Raw genomic sequence first — 17,521 nt, forward strand, 5'->3', positions numbered from 1 at the left:
ACATGCCCCAGGAAAGCCAGATGAGGTACACGGCACTCCTGACAGAACGACGCCAGCCCAGGGATGGTACCCGACATGATTCTCCTCAGCCCAGGGTCTGACTTTACATATTCTCCACAAAGGAACACGAGAAAAGGCTTTTGTTTTATTCTGTTGGCTTCATGAACACCCTCAAGTCTTGAGAATTTTTGTATCATCTAAATTGCAGCACAGGGGGTAGGGGGGCCCCTAAGCAACGAATGGACACGACTTGTTCTCTCTGAATTCTGACTTGATGGTGCTGGTTGTTTCATTAAAAAATATATATTAAAGAAAAAAGAATTTTAAGCAACGGTCAAAAGTCCAATCACTTTTCGGTCATTTGAATCATTGTGCAGATTGCAGCCGAGAAGGCCTTGTGCTATCGAACAGTAAGTGGGCGCCTGCCTCCTTCCTTTCCCCGCTTCAATACATGCCCCTTCTGGGTTAAAAGCTGCTCCTTCACTCGAGCAGCTAGAGCCGGAGCTGTGTTTCGGTCAAGCCCCTTCCATCCAGGGGTTGGGGGGTATGTGTCACAGGTTTGCAGGCAGGGGCTGCTCGCCGACCCCCGAAACACTGACCAGAGGCTGTGGTGTGGTCTGGTTATGGTGCCCAGGCACAGAGGACGTCAGGTCTTCTGTCGGGGGGAGGCCCTCCTCCCTCATGGAGTACTTCCGGATCCACTTCTAGAATGAGCATATCCTTTCCCGGAGGGGACAGCGAGCTCACGGCGCCTTTCCCAGTCACTTCAGCCTCACGTGCCACCCTCCACCCGCTGGCCCTGGCCCCCAGTCCTCTCGGCGGGGAGGGAGACGGAGGGGGCATGGGGCAAGGTTTCAGCGCGAGGGAGCACACAACACATTCACAACCACAAGCTTTAATCTTCTACCTTTGTCATCGCACAAGGTATCACTCATCGGTTGAGCAACACATCCACGGATCTAAGGAAGATGCTGGTGAACTCAAATGGGAGAAGCAACCCCACCCGGCCCCCCCACACCCCCCGAGCATGTGCAAAAGATGCCTGCTGGCAACATGTCCCCATCGGCGCGCGGGGTCCGGGACAGGCCTGCTGTGGGGTGCGGGACAGGCCTGCTGTGGGGTGGTTCTTCAGAAATGCTCACCAGCAAGGCCGGGTGCTCCTGCCAAGGGACGTGGAAATGCCTGCACTCTGCCCAGTGCTGGAGGGGGCTGGGTGGCAAGGCCGGCAGGGTTCTAGAGTTGTCTGGAGAGGGGAACCCAGCAGAGGACCGGCCCTTTGCTTTCACACTGCAGCTGGGTGCGGGGGGAGGCCCACGCTCCCACATGATCCACTTTAAAATGGCAAAACCAGAATTGTGTTACAGAGGGAAAACAATCAGGCAGTTCTTAAAAATGCCTCTGTGTCCAAAAAGGCCAATACCCCAAAAAACCATGGCTGAGAAGGGTCTCTTAGTGGGGAAGGCAGGGGGAGAGCGTCTGCATTTCCGAGCTGGGCTGTACTTGTGGCAATCTCCAGAGGCTGGGCCAGGCTCTCAGGCCGTACATTTGGGAGGGGTCGGGGGAAGAGGCGTGACAGGCTCCTCTCGAAAGCGGTGTGTATACGTTGGCTGGATTTTATACAAGATTCATGGATCTTGGGGGAAAGTTGGGCACGGCTTGACTCCTGAACGTCTCCGGCCTGTGTGGTTTCCAAAGCTTCGGAAAATGCGGCGCTCCCAAAATCAAGAGGGAAGGACACAGCCCACCACAGAAGCGGGCTGCTCGGATGAGTGTTTCTTCCCACCGGTCTCTATGAGATATTGACTGCCTCTGTTTCGCTAAGGAACACAACCCCCTCCCCCTCCACACACTCCACTACCCGCCCCCGCCCCCACCTCCGAAATACTGTGGTGGCCCCCTCCCCCGCTGCAGTGTGGAGAAAATAGTCCCATTAAGGCAAATCTTACTCAGCAGCAGGAACCACCTAAGAGCAGGCAATTTTCAGGTGGCTTTTCAGAAGCTGGTTGCCATGACAAAGGGGACAATTTATTCCTCAGTCCCTTATCGCAGCCCCAGATCGCAGACCATAAAAATTAACAAGGCTCGTTCCCTTTTCCGCAGGATTCCCCACTCCCTCGGTCGTCCTTACCTGCGGTCTTTTGTTCCCCCAATTAGATGGAACGAATGTCAGTCACCCAGCAATTCAATTAATGCTGATTCAAAATTCCGGCCTGAACCAGAATCTACAATCACAACCGCCTAATCACAGCTCAGTCGTGAGCATGAAAAGCAAGCAGAAAATTGCACTAATTACTCAATTAGACTAATACTGTACTTTTAAGTGAGGGCCTAAGGGGCTGTCGGCTCTGACAGAGAATCCTGGTCGGCTCTCATCTGCAATGCCCACTGAACCGAGCAGACGTTTGTGAACGGCCACTGTCTCTGCCTGGGCTGACAGGGTCGAGCTGGGCCATGGGGATTTACAACTGGTCAACCCGCCTCTGAGGAGGATGGAGGCCCGGTGGGTTGGGACCCTGGTACAATGCTCCCTGGAGGACCCCCTGGTCCCCCGTGTGGGGACAGCTGGGCACACTGTGGGCTGACTCAGGAGAACACTAGTGAGGAGGGAGGAGCTGGCCCACAGTCACAGAGAGAGTGAGTGCTGGGAGAGAAGGTCACGGGCCGCTAGGCCTTGGTGCCACAGAGCCGGCTGGCATCTGTGTCTGTTGCCTGTTTGGGGCTCCCCTTGAAAACCCAGACACTGAGAGGGGTGCTGTGCACCAGCAGAAATAACTGGCTGGTACAGAAGAGCGTCGTACAGGCCAGACTCACTGGGCCACCCAGGAAACCACACGAAGCCTAGAAAGAGTAGGCGTCACGTCGTCCCAGCCCCGTCCAGTTCCAGAGACAGGAGCATCTGAGCCCGCCAGGCCTCTGGGTCTGCTGGTGACCAGTTGAGATCCTTCCCCGTAGACGTTGGAGGTGGAGGCAGGAAAGGGGCAGAGGGCCTGGTGCATGGGGTGTGCCCAGCCTCTCCTCCGAGCGGCTTCTCACCATGGCCCACTTGGGGAGTGCTCAGGGGTTCCAAAAGGAGGGAGACGGTTATTTGACTGAGAGAGGTGGAGTCTTTACTTCCAGGGCTTGCCCTGTGGGGGGACGCTGCTCAGGGAGCGGGAGTTGGGGGTGCCGGTGGCCAGAGCCTTGGAGTCTCTTCCACCCTTGGCATCTCTGGCGGCGGTGGAGTTGGCGTGGCTCAGCCGGCCTGCGGGAGAGAGAGAGAGAGAAAGAGAAAGAGAGAGAGAGCGTGCGAGCGAGCAAGGGGAAGAGCTGCAGGGACGCTCCAGGCGCCATCTGCCAAGTACTCTCTTAGGCTAATGAAGTCTTCTACTGCCATGCCACTTGTCAGCTAATGAAGTCCTATTCAGCATCTCCTTCCAGCTCACGGTGACCTAGACCCCAGCCTTGACATCCACAGGAGGGGTGGGAACGGGGGCAGGGAGAGGAGGCCTGGAGAGCTTGTTTTTTCCTCTCGGTTTATCTGCAGCCGACCTGGCCCGTCTTCCTTCCTTCCTTCCTTTCCTGACAGAAGGATAATGACGAGAGATGGTTAGGGGAAGGGGAGAGAAAGTCCGGTGTGGGGTCAGGTTGGAAGGCAGACCACCGGTGCCTTGCCAAGTGGCTTACGTGTGCTCAGAGGCAGCTGGTGGAAACCGACTTTGCAGGAAAGTGCCCGGTGCCCGGGGCTTAACTTCTCCACGGGGCCTGAGGCACGTACAGAGCAGGTAGCAAGCAGTTCAAGGTAAAATGGAGCGAAAAGACACCAGGATTTTTCCCTCCAGCCTTACGGAGCCCCTCGTACCTATTGACTGTCTTCTCTTTCTACGTTTATGCTCAATGCTTAGACTAGTTGAGATCACTTCACCTTGGCCCTCGGAGCAAGGCTTCTCTCTCATTCTCTCACTCACCAAGACTCTGAACATATCAGAAGAGATCAGGCTTTCCCCATGATGGGATGAGGCGGCAGTCACAGCCGACACACCCAAGCTCCGCAGGAAACAATCTATCCAAAGGTCAAAATATCTTACCAGGATTTTCTGCAGGGTTTTGATCCTCTTCCAGGTAATCTTCTATCTTTTTTAAGTCCTCTGGGGTAAATCTCCACTTATTCTCAGCTGGTGAGGGGGGCACTTTGGGGCTGGATCGCTTCCGGGCAGAACCAGGAGGAGGGGCCTGTTGGCAGGATGCTGGAAGGGAACCAGTGATCAGGCCTTCCGGGAACTTCTGAGCTAAGACTTTTAGACCTAGGTGTAAAACATCAAGGGGGCGGGGGCGGGGAAATCAGCATTAAACGTGGTAGAGCGAAGCCAAAATCTGGACCGGGGGCCGGGGGAGTCAGTGTTTCTCCTGAGTTCTGGTCAGTAAGTAGAGGCCAGCAATCTAGGGCCCGGACACTTTCACCATGAAGCAAGCTGAACCAGAACATGTCAGTGGATAGGTGGGATTCTAAGAGGGAGCCCTGGTGGTGTGGTGGTTACACTTTGGACTGCGATCCTCATGGTCGGCAGTTCAAAACCACCAGCGGCTCTGAAGAATAAAAACTGGGCTTTCTGCTCCCGTCCCCAGTCACTGTCTGGAAACCTGCATGAGGCTACCACAAGTCGGCACTGAGTCCAGGACAGGGAGTCTGGTTTCGGAAGCATGCCACACAACCCTTCTGCCTAAACCTCCCCCGTTAAGGTTTTCTCACAAAGCAGCTCATGTGGTTCCAGAGTTTGGCAATGCACCCACAGACCGAACGGATGTCTTTCTGGACTCCTGGTCCTTCTGGGCCATTTGGCCTTTCTCACGTCCCAGAACATTAAAGAGAGCTGAAAGGAAAATGTGGGTGGGCTGGGAGGGATGGGAGACCCGACTCCTGCCAGTGATGTCCCAGGAAGAATCAAAGCTGGCTTACCCCCGGAGAGCATGAAGAGGTTCTCGAAGCCCCGCTCGCACATGGTGGTGGCCGCCTGGCTGGCCACCCTCTCGTCGTCATCGTACAAGATGATGATTTTGCCGTGGGCGTTTTTCTAAGGGTCAGTGGGTTAAGGTTCCACAGCACTGAGCTGAGCAGGCTCCCTCCTGGCCCATAGGAAACCCCCTGAAATGAAGGCTGGGATTGGAGACGCCGTGTGACTGTGCTCACTGCCACCAGGCCCGCAGCCGTCGGGTGGTTTCCGGTCTTGGTCGTCTTTGCTTTGCAGACTCACATCGCTCTGGTCCAAGGCAGCACTAGCTAAGTGATGTCCTCTGCCCTTGTGTTCTTTTCTCCTGATCACGCCGGGAAGTGACTACCTGCTATAACAACCCGTTACAGATGGGAAAGAAGAAAAACCCCCATGCCCAGGGAAGGTGTTCACTGCAGCGTTGTGAGTCATACCGAACCAAGCCAAGCGCACTGCCATTCACGGCAACCCCAAAGGACGGGGAAGCACTGCCAGGGCGTGTCCGAGACTGTAACCATGGGAGTGGCTGGTTGGTTTCAAACTGCTGACCTTACGGTTGGCAGCCCAACTCGTAATCACTCCACCACCAGGAATCCTTCTTATTTACAAATACTGGGGGCAGGGGGAGGAGGGGGAAGGAGGAGGAAACCACGCCAAGTTCAATAGAGGAATGGGTTGGCAAACAGTAAATCTGAAGATGAGACAGACTCTTGTTTCAAAAATAGAGGGCCCGAGATCTTGACTTAGTGGGGGAGGTACACACAATATAGATGAAAGCAACAACAACAACAGGAAGTTATTCCAACTTTGTTAGGAAACACACCCGTCTGGGATGAAGCCCTGCCATGTCACGGGACCTGGTGCTTCATCGGGAGGCTCAAAGGGAGTCTGACCCCCCTTTAATAAATATCTTACAATAGTGAAATGGTTTTCCATCCATATGCTTTTTTATAAGCTGGGGGTGGGGCGGGGTGTAATTACAATTTTCAAAAAGGAAAAAAATCTAATTAAAAGAAGAAGGAGGAAAATGACCGACTTCTTAAAACGTTTTCCATGGGAAAGTTTTCTAGGTAAAAAACAAAGCACCCTTGGGATGGACCCTCTATGAATCCCACATCAGGGTCCGAGGTTTGGAAGCGCCCGCTTCTATTGGACTGGAATTCCCAGCAACCACCAAGCACCCACACGCACAGCTCCTTGCAGCTGATTCACAACAAAGGCTTGCAACCCAGGTGGCTTCCCAGGGGCCTCTTTCCTGACTGGGTCTCTCAGCTCTCAGACGGGGCCACAAAGGATACGTACTCGAGGATGTCGCTAGAGTAAGGGTTCATTGTTCTGGACAGCGTGGCAATCGGGTAGCTGTAGGCTGCAGAAAAGATTGGGGGGGGGGTGTGAGAACTGAAGGCATGGGTAGCTTCCTCCTGGAGTCAACCGGACCCCATTCCCAGCAGCTTAAAGATCTAACTTGGAGCTGAGGGATCTGAATGAGAGTTCAATGGAGCCAATTTCAAGAACATTAAACCATAAATCAAAGTACTTCTTTGAGAGATAGTGACGCTGCCCCCCACTTTAGCGTGGGGTCCCTGCTCCCCCGGGACCTTGCCAGTCTCTCTCAGAGCGGGCTCTGCTGGCCGAGGAAGTGTGTGCATGGGGCCTTCTCTCTTACCTCCAACAATGTGTCCCTGCTGGTAAGAGTCTCTATCTCGCACATCTAGCAGCAGGAAGGGGCAGTCTGGATACGGGCTGTCTTTGGTGTTGGGCTCAGCTTTCTTCACTGGCGCTTTGTCTAGATCCAGCTCCCCAACACCGCTGATGACGCTAAAAAGGAAGAAATGGGTCAGGGCAGAAGTTCCTCCAGGGGGTGGCAGGGTGTGTGTGTGGGGGGGGGGGCGTGAAGGTCAGATGCACTCTGTCGGGACAAGAGGATGAGGCTCACTAGCCTTGGAAGGAACAAGGAAGGTGGGTGGTGTTGATGCCTATCCCTGATTCGATCTTCTATCTCCCTGGGCCCCAGAGGGAATCCACAGGCCCAAACTCGCCTTGGAAGAACATGTGGTAGAGGGCACGGGCAGAGAGTGGGCAGCGGTCCCACCCAGGGGGTCTTGAGGATAGGGAGAGCAGCAGAGATGGAGGCGGAAGAATAAGGTTGCTAAGAAGCCCCATTGTCTTTGAGTTGATTCCGTCTCAGTGATCCTCTCAGGGGCCCCTTCAGGTATTCTCTTTGCAGGAAGAGATCACTTGGGCTTTCTCCCACATTGCTGTTGGTGGAGCCTGAACCCCCAACCTGTCAGTTCACAACCAAGGGTCTAACCACGGAGCCACTAGGGCTTCTTCATAAAGTGATGGGCCAGGAAAGGGGCGATGATGTGTGTGTTGTCCTGTGTGGCCCGAGGGAAAGGTGATGTTTTAATCTATCTCAGATAGGAAGGGGCTTCAAAAGATTCAGGGGGCAACACCACACTATCTTTTTGTCCCGTGTGTCTGTGGTCTAACCAAACGGGCTCTCCTGCTGGCCCTTCAGCTCTTAGACTAGGTGGCACTCTTGGCCAAGTGTAGGGAAAGGGGAGGAGCTGGGATTCGAATGTGAGCCCGCACAACTCTCTCCGTTCTGCCCCTAAGGTCACCATGTCACTAACATGGGACAGATAATGTGGGGACACTCGAATGAATGGGGAAGACGTCAGGGTGTCACAAAGAGAAAGTCAAGAAGGGAGGCATCTGAATTAGAGGAAGGTGATACTTTCTGACCCCAATCTTGAAGCACACACGTCAACACACAGCTTAATAAGCAGCAGGGAGCGTCTTCCCATCGCAGCCCTCAAACACCACGCTTCAGTCAGAAAACCCCGGAGCTCCAGGCTCTCTCGGCCAGGGTGTCTGACTCATGGTGATCTGCAGGGTTTCTGGGACCGTAACTCTAGGGAAGCCTCAGCAAGCTCCTGCAGAGCTGCTGCTGGTTGCCAACTGCTGATCTTGCACTTGGCAACCCAATGCGGAACCACTCGGCCACCAGGCTCCCGTGAGCCCGTGCTAGGGGAGGGCATCTATTCTGTTGGCCAGGGGAGGCGAGAATGCACCCTCAGGGCGGCCTGCCCACTTCTGGATGCCGTGTGGAGTTTACCACCCAGCTCGCTGTGCAAGCAACGGCAGTGCTGTGGACGACGGTCATTCTCTGTCCAGAGAATTGGTCTGTCAACCAAAGGCCGTGGAGCATGCCCACCATCAGCACAGCCTTACACGTGACACCATTTGTGGAACAGTCTGTCTTAGTGCAAACAATGCGGCCCAGGCCTCTTTCAGCTTCAGCGTCAAGGCCAATGGCAGAAGCAGGGTGGTGGAGGGTGAGGGGGTGGCCTTCAGGCTTTGTGCCCGCTCTCTGTTCAATCTCCGAGCGCCACGTGCGGCTTCTGCTGCTGCTTCTCTGACTTTAGACAGGGTGACTGAAAGTGGCAGGGGGGAGGGGGGTACCGCACTCTTTGGCTCAAAAGAACATAGCTATAAAACTAAGTACTAACAGCAAACATGTGTGGGGCAGGCCGAGAAGAATGGGAATAATCTCCTGCTAACAACCTTATAGGAAGTACTTGTGTGGCTGGGGAGGGGGCTGTGCACACACAGGGGCTTGGGAGGCAGGGATTCAGTGGGGCTGCTGAGGCAGTCAGGCCTGCTTTGGAGCTAAGCTGCTGGTAAAATGGCTCCTAGATTCACGGGAATGGAAAAGGCAGTGAGCACACACATGTGTCATGGGCCGAGCAAGCATGGGCACCTCTGAAGCGTGGAGCGGCTGGAATCCCCGGCCCCGCTGTTGTTGATGACCTGGACGGGGCTTGCAGACTGCTCGCTGGGGCTCCCCTTCCCATTGGTCCGCACCGTGTTTTCCACGTCAGGGTCTGAGGTGCCAGAATCGTTGTCTAAGAGGGACAAACGAGGAAATCATCCCATGTAGCCCCAGGACTTGCATGGACACATTCGGCATTTCCCAACCCAGGGGCCCCAGGAGTCCCTGGTGGGTACACAAAGGTTAAGCACTCAGCCCCTGGCTGAAAGGCCGGCAGTTTGAACCCACGCAGAAGCGCCTCGGAAGACAGCCTTGGCGAAGCCTGCAGAACGCAGTTCTACTCTGCTCCCCTGGGGATGCAGGCGTTGGCACCAACGGAACTGGCATGGTTTGGGTGACAGGCAGGTCCACTGCCATCAGGTCACGACTAGAGAATCCTATCACCGCAATAAAGTTGCTCTAGATGTTCTCAAAAACCTAGGGATCCCCGAAAGCCCTCGCAGGGGAGGTTGGCATGCTAAAAACTACTTTTGTGTGGTCAAGCTACATTGCGACCTGTTTTTTTTATGGTGGCGGTATTTGCATCAGTGGCACAAAAGAAATGGTGGGCACGCCAGCGGGGACCTTGGGAGAGCCAGGCTGCGGCACCATTAGGATGCACACGCTCATGGCAGGCAGGCAGACAGGTCAGCCTCGTGGGAAAAGGTCCTCAGCGAAGCAACCAAAAGTAATCATTGCCTTACGCTCACCCTTCAAGGGACAGCTTTCTGCATCCTGTGTGATGAGGTGGCAGATCCCCCAAGGGCCTTTTGCAGAGGCTCCACGCACCAGCCTCGGCCTCAGCCGTCTCAAGGGCAAGTCCTGGCGCGCTTGTGAGTTACAACCCGGACTGGCCACCGTATTTTGTGAGTCTCATTTTCACTCGGTAGAAAAATGGGCTTGGAAAGCCACCAGTATTCCAACCGTGGCAGGCATTTTCTCACGAAAGAACGGGATGAGCCTGTCGTTTCAAGGAAAAGACAGTGGGCTGGGCCGTTGCTGTGGGTGATAAAACGTCTGGCAAGAGCCAGGAGTCTGGAAATCAATTTTTCAGCAGGCGCTTGACCGCTTCCCAATACTTAAACTTAGCCTTTTTCTGATGAGCGAGACGGTGAGCTTGAAGGATGTGGTTTGCATTAGGTTGGGTAATGAAATGGAAGCTCTACTTAACTCAGGGAGCTGGCAGTTTCCAGACACACGCTGTTACAAAATCACACGCGAGGATAAGATCCACTCACAGATCCCACCAGTGGATTTTACTCTAACTAACCGAGCACAGAAGGCTCATTGAGATGGTTTGAGATTTCACCTGGCACCTCACTTTTAAGAAACCACCCCAGGTGAGTTTGGGTGTAGGAGTAAAGAAATATGCCCACAGCTGTCTGAAAGGGCCGTGAAAACACTCGGCCCTTTTCCCTATGGTCTACCCGAGGCCAGGTTTTCTTTATATAGTTCAACCCAAACAGCATATTGTAACAGATTAAATACAGAAAGATGCAGAGGAAAATCCAGCTGTCTCCTATGAAACCTGAACCCACTGCCATCCAGCCCACTGGGACTTACCGTGAACCTATCGAAGAATAGCGCAGAAACGCCTCTTTTCAGTCTCCAGGCTGTGACTACGTGCCAGAGCAGGAAGCCCCTGCTTGCTCCCGAGGGAGGGGCGGTGGGTCAGAAACACTGGCCTGCGGGGGGGCAGTTCAGTTTGTGACCCATGACACCACCAAGGGCCCTTGTCTTCAACGAAGATAGAAAATTACAGAGATTTGCAAAAGGGGAAGGCAATGCCATTTGTCAAGGCGTTTATTTATTTATTTTTGCTCCCCTAACAAGCTCCAGCCTCGGAAACCCACAGGGGCAGTTCTACCCTGCCCTACAGGGTCTCTGAGTCAGCATCCACGAGATGGCAGTGAGTTTGGTTTGCGTTAGGAACATCAACAGTCGAAAAGAGAGACTTTATTGAAATGTTCATCCTTTCTAAAGTCCATCTTTAACCCCAATAGCATTAAAATAAAGAAAAGCTTAAGGGAATTTTAAAGATGAGAAGAGAAAAAAATGTATGTATGTAGGTGTGTGTGTGTGTGTGTGTGTGTGTGTGTGTCTATATACACACTTTGGGGAATCTGCTGTATCTATTGTATGACCTGTATTGCACATGGAAGATGTTGACAGTGGACATGAAAATAACCCTAGATTACGTGCTATAAAACATAACCTGTTTAAGATGGCATTGCAAATCAGCAGCCAATGAGAAAGCCAACCAGTCACTGGTGTGGGGTGCTTTAAGGAACTTAGAATACCCTATGTTGACAATGGCCCCACATCATCGACCGAGGTCCAGAGGGGTCAATGTAGGTGAAAGAAGGAAAGAAGCCAGTAGAAGAAACGCAGGAACTCACTGGACTTTGGGTTTCGGAGTCTGAAGCACCAGAAACAAACACAGCCACGAAAGGCCAATGGCTCTCAGGTGAAAACACAGACCACACACACCAAGAAAACTAAAGGGTGAGTAACACATTAGGACAAATATCTGTAACATACATAAATGAGAGAAGGTTAATACACTTACCTACAAAAGTTTTTTTCTTTTTAATTTTAATGAGTTGTCTCTTTAATTGAAACCAGGTCACGTGTCCATGGTAAATATGCAAACAGGATAAAATTGCTAATATGCCAAGTAAGTCCCCTTCCCACTTCAATACCAACAGGCCCTCAAGCCCCCAGCCCCAAGGGAACTCGGCTCACACACGGTATCTGCTTCCAGAAAGAAACGGTCACATCTTTCTGTGTGGATTCTGCTCTCCCTGTCTCACACATACAGGGGCATACCACTCAGACGCTTATTCTGTGTGTGCATTTTAGATATACTCAAGAACATGCATCGCTTAGAAATTGTCCCGCATTAGCAGTCAAGCGGTGTCTCGTTCATTTCCAAGGCTACACTCGTTGCCACTGGGCACAGAGGCATCTTAATTATACAGAGTGCTTACAAGTCAGAGGGAACCAAACGAGTGTCCTGTGATGAGTCAGGTCATGCCAGGCCTCCACGAAGAAACAAGTACCCACAATGCAAGACTCACCCACCTCTCAGATTCGCCAGTCTTTACAAGACGGGCTGGCCCAGGGAAGCCCAGGCACTCACACATGGGTGGGGGAAGGTCCGAGGGTAACAGCCACTCTGGCGGGCAGTGTGGCAGTGACCACTCAGGAAGGTCTCACAACGGTCCTACCTGCTGACCATCTCTCAGCAACGGATCCGCAGGAACCACGCAGACGAACCCACAGACACTCCCGGCCATTGCAATGTTATGGGGGCACACACACCATCATGCTCAGCACACGGGCCACCATGAAACCAAGGCCACCTTCACGGACAGGCCTCTGAAGACTATTCAGTGACACAGGGACACGGGCAGGATAAATCTTAACGCGAAGATGCATGAGACAACACTACCTGCAGAAACATGAGGCTGGCTGGGGTGGGGCTTGAGGTGGATGGGTCGGGGAGAGAAGGGCCACAAGTTAACAGTGATGATGAACTGTTTCCATTTTTCTTCTCTTTCCTTCTGTTGCAGTTTTCTAATTGTCTACGGCAGCGGTTCTCCACCGTCGTCATGCTGCGACCCTTTCATGCAGCTCCTCACAGGGTGGTGACCCCCAACCATGACATGATTTTCATTGCTACTTCATCACCGTCATGTTGCTACTGTTATGAATCGTCATGTAAATATCTGATGTGCAGGATGTATTTTCACTGTTACAAATTGAACATAATTAAAGCATAGTGATTCATCACAAAACAAGATGTAATTATATACTGTGAAACATTTATGTTTTCCGATGGTCTCAGGCGACTCCTGTGAAAGGGTCGTTCAACACCCAAAGAGGTAGCAACCGACAAGTTGAGAACCGCTGGTCTACAGATAGACATTTAAAAAACTTTTTTGGGGGTACTTGTGTTGAAAATAGACATAGCCAAATCTATCCCAAAGTCACCAACTCAACTATACTTTTCCATCAGGAAGAAAGCAGCCAACATTCTGCACCGCCCTCTCTGCTACTTCAGCCGGCCTGTGCAGAGCCACGCGGCCCCTGCTCCCCAGTGAGACGGGGCTCCAGACAGACCCTGCTGTCACTCAGGTGTGATGGTGGCCTACTTTCCAAGCGCCCCTTTCGCTCTGAGGTGCTGTCTCAACAATGAACGAAAGGCCCGAGGGCAGGCGCTTCCGTAACCAGGTTAAAAAGTGGGGGTGCTGGTACAGGAGACAAGATTATCTCCGGTACAAAGAGCCCGGCCGAAGGAAAGGCAGCTGTCACAGAGAATTTCCTGTCTGGTTCAGGTTCGCTCTATCCTCCCGAGCAAAAACCAGCCCCAGGAACCTGGCGCTGTTCAGAGTTGCTGAGAAACTTGTCTTGAAATGAGAAGTCACATTCCTGGCCTCCATCAGCCTGAACAAAAGCAGTCCCGCCGGGGACCAGTCCGCATTGACTGCCTGGCGCTGCCAGGGAGATAGGCACCTTCCTTCTGTGGCTCCTTTTCAGGAAAGGACAGCCACAGGGTTTCACTTTTCGACTCGCTGTTTCAGAAAGGAACTCTGGAGCTGACCTCCTCTCTCGTCTTATCTCCGACCCAATATCGACCCAGGTACTAACTGATGGATATACGCACGCCTTTCACTTGTCCCTCTTCAAGGCACAGCTCAGAAGTGCCCTCCTTAAAGAGACCCGCGTTAGCTTTCTCACCGGAATCCCTTCACGTCCTCTGAACTCCAAGGCGCCTGGCATCCCCCTCCTTAGGGAACATTCCAGAATCCCAAAAGGAGACAGGGAAGGCAGTGGGAAGGCCCTGGATTGGGTCCCTAGACAGGCTGAGATCTGGGTCCCAGATTCGGTTCCTCCTTTTCTTTTGTCTGAGTGTTGGGGTACATCTGACAGCTGTGCCTCCTTTAGCTTGGGTTTCTCATCTGTAAAGGACAGGTGTCAACACTTCCTTCTAGCCCTTGTTTCAAACGTTACATAGTTATATGAAGTACCTAGCAAATACATTCAAAAGCGACAAATTCCATCCATATTGCCATGATTATAAATTCTGCCACATTAGCCCTTTTGTGCTCCTGGCACCGTTTTACACACACACACACACACACACACACACACACACACACACACACACACACACCAAACTCCCTAAGAACAAATCAAACCCACTGCCATCAAGTCAATTCCAACTCACAGCAACCCTACAAGAAAGAATAGAACTGCCCCTTGGGGTTTCTGATAGTGTAAATCTTCACGGGAGCAGCCAGCCTTGTCTTTCTCCCGCAGTGCGGCTGGTGGGTTTGAACCACTGACCTTGTGGTTAGCAGCTGAAGGTACAGCCCACTATGCCACCACCAGGGCTCCTTAAAATGAAAGGTGTTGTGTTCACCTTTGTAGGCTCTTAGCACCCAATCCTGTGACCTGGAGAGCAATGTCGGTGTTGGGAGCTGTCAAAGCAAATGCAGCCCGGGGTGAACCTACACACAGCAGAATTGCCCCATCGGGGCTCTGGCTGCCATTGGTCTTTTCTCCCGTGCAGCCGCTGGTGGGCTTGAACTGCCGATCTTTTGGTGCTAGCAGAGAACTTAATTATCAGCCCACCTGGGCTCCTTTGTACATGAATCAAAAGCCTAAAATCAACCCTTTGAGTTGGTTCTGGCTGATAGCGACCCGACAGGACTATGTAGAACTGCCTCTTAGAGTTTCCAAGGCTGCTATCCCTACGGAAGCAGTCGGCCCGTCTTTCTCTCAGGGAGTGGCTGGTGGGTTCACACCGCTGACTTTTCAGTTAGCAGCTGAGTGCTTCACCACTGCGCCACCAAGGTTCCTTGTCGACACTTATGGAAGGCATCGGACAGCACTTGTAGGGAAACAGTCATTTGTAGAGCAACACATTCACTACAGAACCCCAGAAGGCATCTTGTTTTAAAGAATGAGAATGAACACTTAGCACAGTGGCGAGCGGTTCCCTGAGAGGAACAACTTAATTACAGGTCTCCACATCAAAGTCCCAGTCCCGTCCCGAGCAAGCACAACAAATGTGTCCTGGCAGGTCCTCCCGGCAAACGGCGGCTCCACTGATTTCCCCACAGCCTCAATGACCATCCTATTACCTTCTAGCCTTTGAATCTCCTCAGCTGTCACTTCCAGTGTTTGGTCAGACAGGGAAGCAACCTGGATGACCTGGTAGGAAAAAAAGAACAAAACGTGTAGGTGTGCGCACGCGTGCGAGAGAGTGTTTTAAAGACAGGCAAGGTTGCCTGTGCTTTATAAAAGGTGCAGAAAGGCTGCAGTGTCTAACCGGAAACTGCATTGTGGCTCCCCTCACTCATGGGGGGTGGTGGTGGTAATTACACCGCAGAGAGTCACTGTAGAAGACAAGAGTCATGTTAAGCATCACACAATTAACTTAAAAAGCCCAGAAGTGCAATTTAGGGGAAGAAATATAAGCAAGGGTTTAAAACCACATTTAGATGTGCTCTGGTCGGAGTATCCCGCGGTACACTTCCTGAAAACACAACCATGACCTGCAGTTACCAAGACTCACGCCAATAACTCTTCATCTAAGAAAGACACCAGGGTAATCTTGCATATTTTGATGACTGTATTGGTGGTGGTGCTGCTGCTGCTGGTGCGTCAGTTGCAACTCAGGGCGACCCTACCTGTCACAGAATGGAACGCCGCGCAGAGGTCGCGATGTTTGAGCTCACGGTTGCAGCAGCTGCCAATCCACCTCACCGACCCTCCACTTTACCAAGTGTGACGTCCTTCTCCGGGGGTTGGCCTCTTCTGGGTGTATTTCTTCCCAAGCTAATCTGTCTGTTCTTCTGCTGGTCCATGGTGCACTCGATCGTCTTTGTCAGCACCACGCCTAAAGCCCTTGGAAATAACTTCGCTCACAAGACCCAGTATCCAAATCGAGTTACACTGATTCGACTCTTGTTCAGGGCCCGTTGTCCACAATTTAAAATGAATGTGCCTTGCACGTAATTTGAAATGATGGAAGAAAGTGACCTGCCCCAACTAGCTGGCCCATGGCAGAGGGCCTTGGAAGGGAGCTCAAAGATGAGACGAGAGATCGCTTCGTTTCCACAAAGAAAAATGTCCAGACCCAATATTCTAGGTTCTAAAAACATTCAATGGACTAGCCAAGGAAAAATACACTTAAACCACAAGCTTGGTGAATAATCAAAGCTAGAATAGCTAAATATCTTTTTTACTTTACAATAAGGTGACCAGGTATCCCACTTTTGGTGGGACAGTCCCAATTTTTAACAATTTTTCCCGCTTCCCGCAGCGTTTTAAAAAATCCTAATTTTTGGAAAGAATGAACGATAAGCTAGGGTCAACGGTTTTCAGCGGCCATGTGGCTATTTCACCAGGATATGAGTTTTACCAATGGTGTCCTGCTTTACTCATGTTAAAATCTGGTCATACCACCCCTGTGTGGACACACATACACACATTCTCCCTGGTGTGAGAAGCTGAAATCAGGAGACACCCCTGTCAACATCCCCGGAACGGGCTGTGGAAATGCTCGTACGCACACACGAACCACTCTGTACTCCAGGGGCCGCTCGGGGGACTTACCAGCTGGGCAAAGGTCGTCACTCTAAGTCTCTTGAAAAGCTCGTCTTTTTTGTATCTGTAATCTGTAAAACAGGAGAGGGTAAGTATTTTTCTAGGCTTATTTCACTTTCTTGGAGCTAACAATAATCCATGACTTCGTTCTCATCATTAAACTGCATGCTGCAATCCTTTCCCAAGTTACTTATGCGCTCACACCGACTGGAGCTTTCCCTTCCTGGCAACATCACATGCCAGGTGTGGTGGGTTTTACCAGCACGGCTCCTCATCCTTCCCCTTTGCCTTTAAGGCTCAGTGGAGAAGCCAGCTTGCCGTCGTGAGTGACTTGATTCCACACCATCATTGTCTTTCTCCCAGGCTGCTTCCACGGATTCCATACTGTATTGTACGCATACCTGCCAGCACCCCGAGTCCATTTTTAGAAATGAATGGGACATTCTGCATAGTGCATGCTGCCCGTGCGGGGAGACCGGGGAAGCGGAGTGGCCCGCGGGTCACACAGTTGGGCAGGATGTTTACACCACACAGCTCTGACCCCAGCTGGGAAATGAGCATTACTCTTCCTGAGGCCACATACCACCCTGAGGGTATAGGATGAGGGTCCTCCACCCCGGCTCCCTGGGGTGAAAGAGCGAGCACACAGCTGTGCGCCATCGTCATGATCCCCAGCTATGGGCGCCTCTCCAACCCCAGGGCAGATCAGCTAAGACAGCACTCTTGACGCAGTGCCCCCACACCAGGGGGGTCCACGGGCACCAGGTCTGTGTCTTTACAGGCCCGAGACAGAAGTCGAGTGGGAGGTCTGTCTGCACGTGGCTGGCTCATTCTTCAGATCCCATGGACCAGGCCTAAGCTGAACGCGCTTTGTGTAGGAAGACACCCACAGCTACGTGCCAAGACAGCTTGCGGAGAACATCGCCTAAGACGGCCGGTCGTGGAGGAGCTCCCAGGGTGGGTCTCCCGCCTGCTCCCACCTCTCACACCTCTTTTCTACATTGTCAGACTGGCGACCAGGACTCCTCGTGATTTCAAAATGGCTCAAGGGTAGTTGGACACCTCCTATGGCCTTTACACCACAACTGTCTCATCAACCAAGACCTCCAGAAACAAAGGA

The 17,521-nt window shown here is 52.4% G+C and overlaps 1 protein-coding gene across 2 annotated transcripts in view; it reads right to left on the minus strand.

The window, feature by feature from the left end:
- Nucleotides 1–1,868: 1,868 nt before the first annotated feature.
- Nucleotides 1,869–17,521, minus strand: part of CEP41 (centrosomal protein 41) — a 44,900-nt gene continuing 29,247 nt past the window's right edge. Inside the window, exons 4-11 of one of the 2 annotated variants that reach the window (XM_075558666.1) lie at nt 16,411–16,472; nt 14,934–15,003; nt 8,731–8,875; nt 6,631–6,782; nt 6,263–6,330; nt 4,934–5,048; nt 4,065–4,280; nt 1,869–3,241 (exon numbers count right to left, since the gene is read on the minus strand). In XM_075558666.1, the coding sequence (XP_075414781.1) occupies nt 3,108–3,241; nt 4,065–4,280; nt 4,934–5,048; nt 6,263–6,330; nt 6,631–6,782; nt 8,731–8,875; nt 14,934–15,003; nt 16,411–16,472 (962 nt within the window). In that variant the 3' untranslated portion in view covers nt 1,869–3,107. The other variant, XM_075558665.1, reaches the window with a different exon arrangement.

This window comes from Tenrec ecaudatus, chromosome 9, assembly GCF_050624435.1.
Source record: "Tenrec ecaudatus isolate mTenEca1 chromosome 9, mTenEca1.hap1, whole genome shotgun sequence".
NCBI classification, from domain to species: Eukaryota; Metazoa; Chordata; class Mammalia; order Afrosoricida; family Tenrecidae; genus Tenrec; species Tenrec ecaudatus.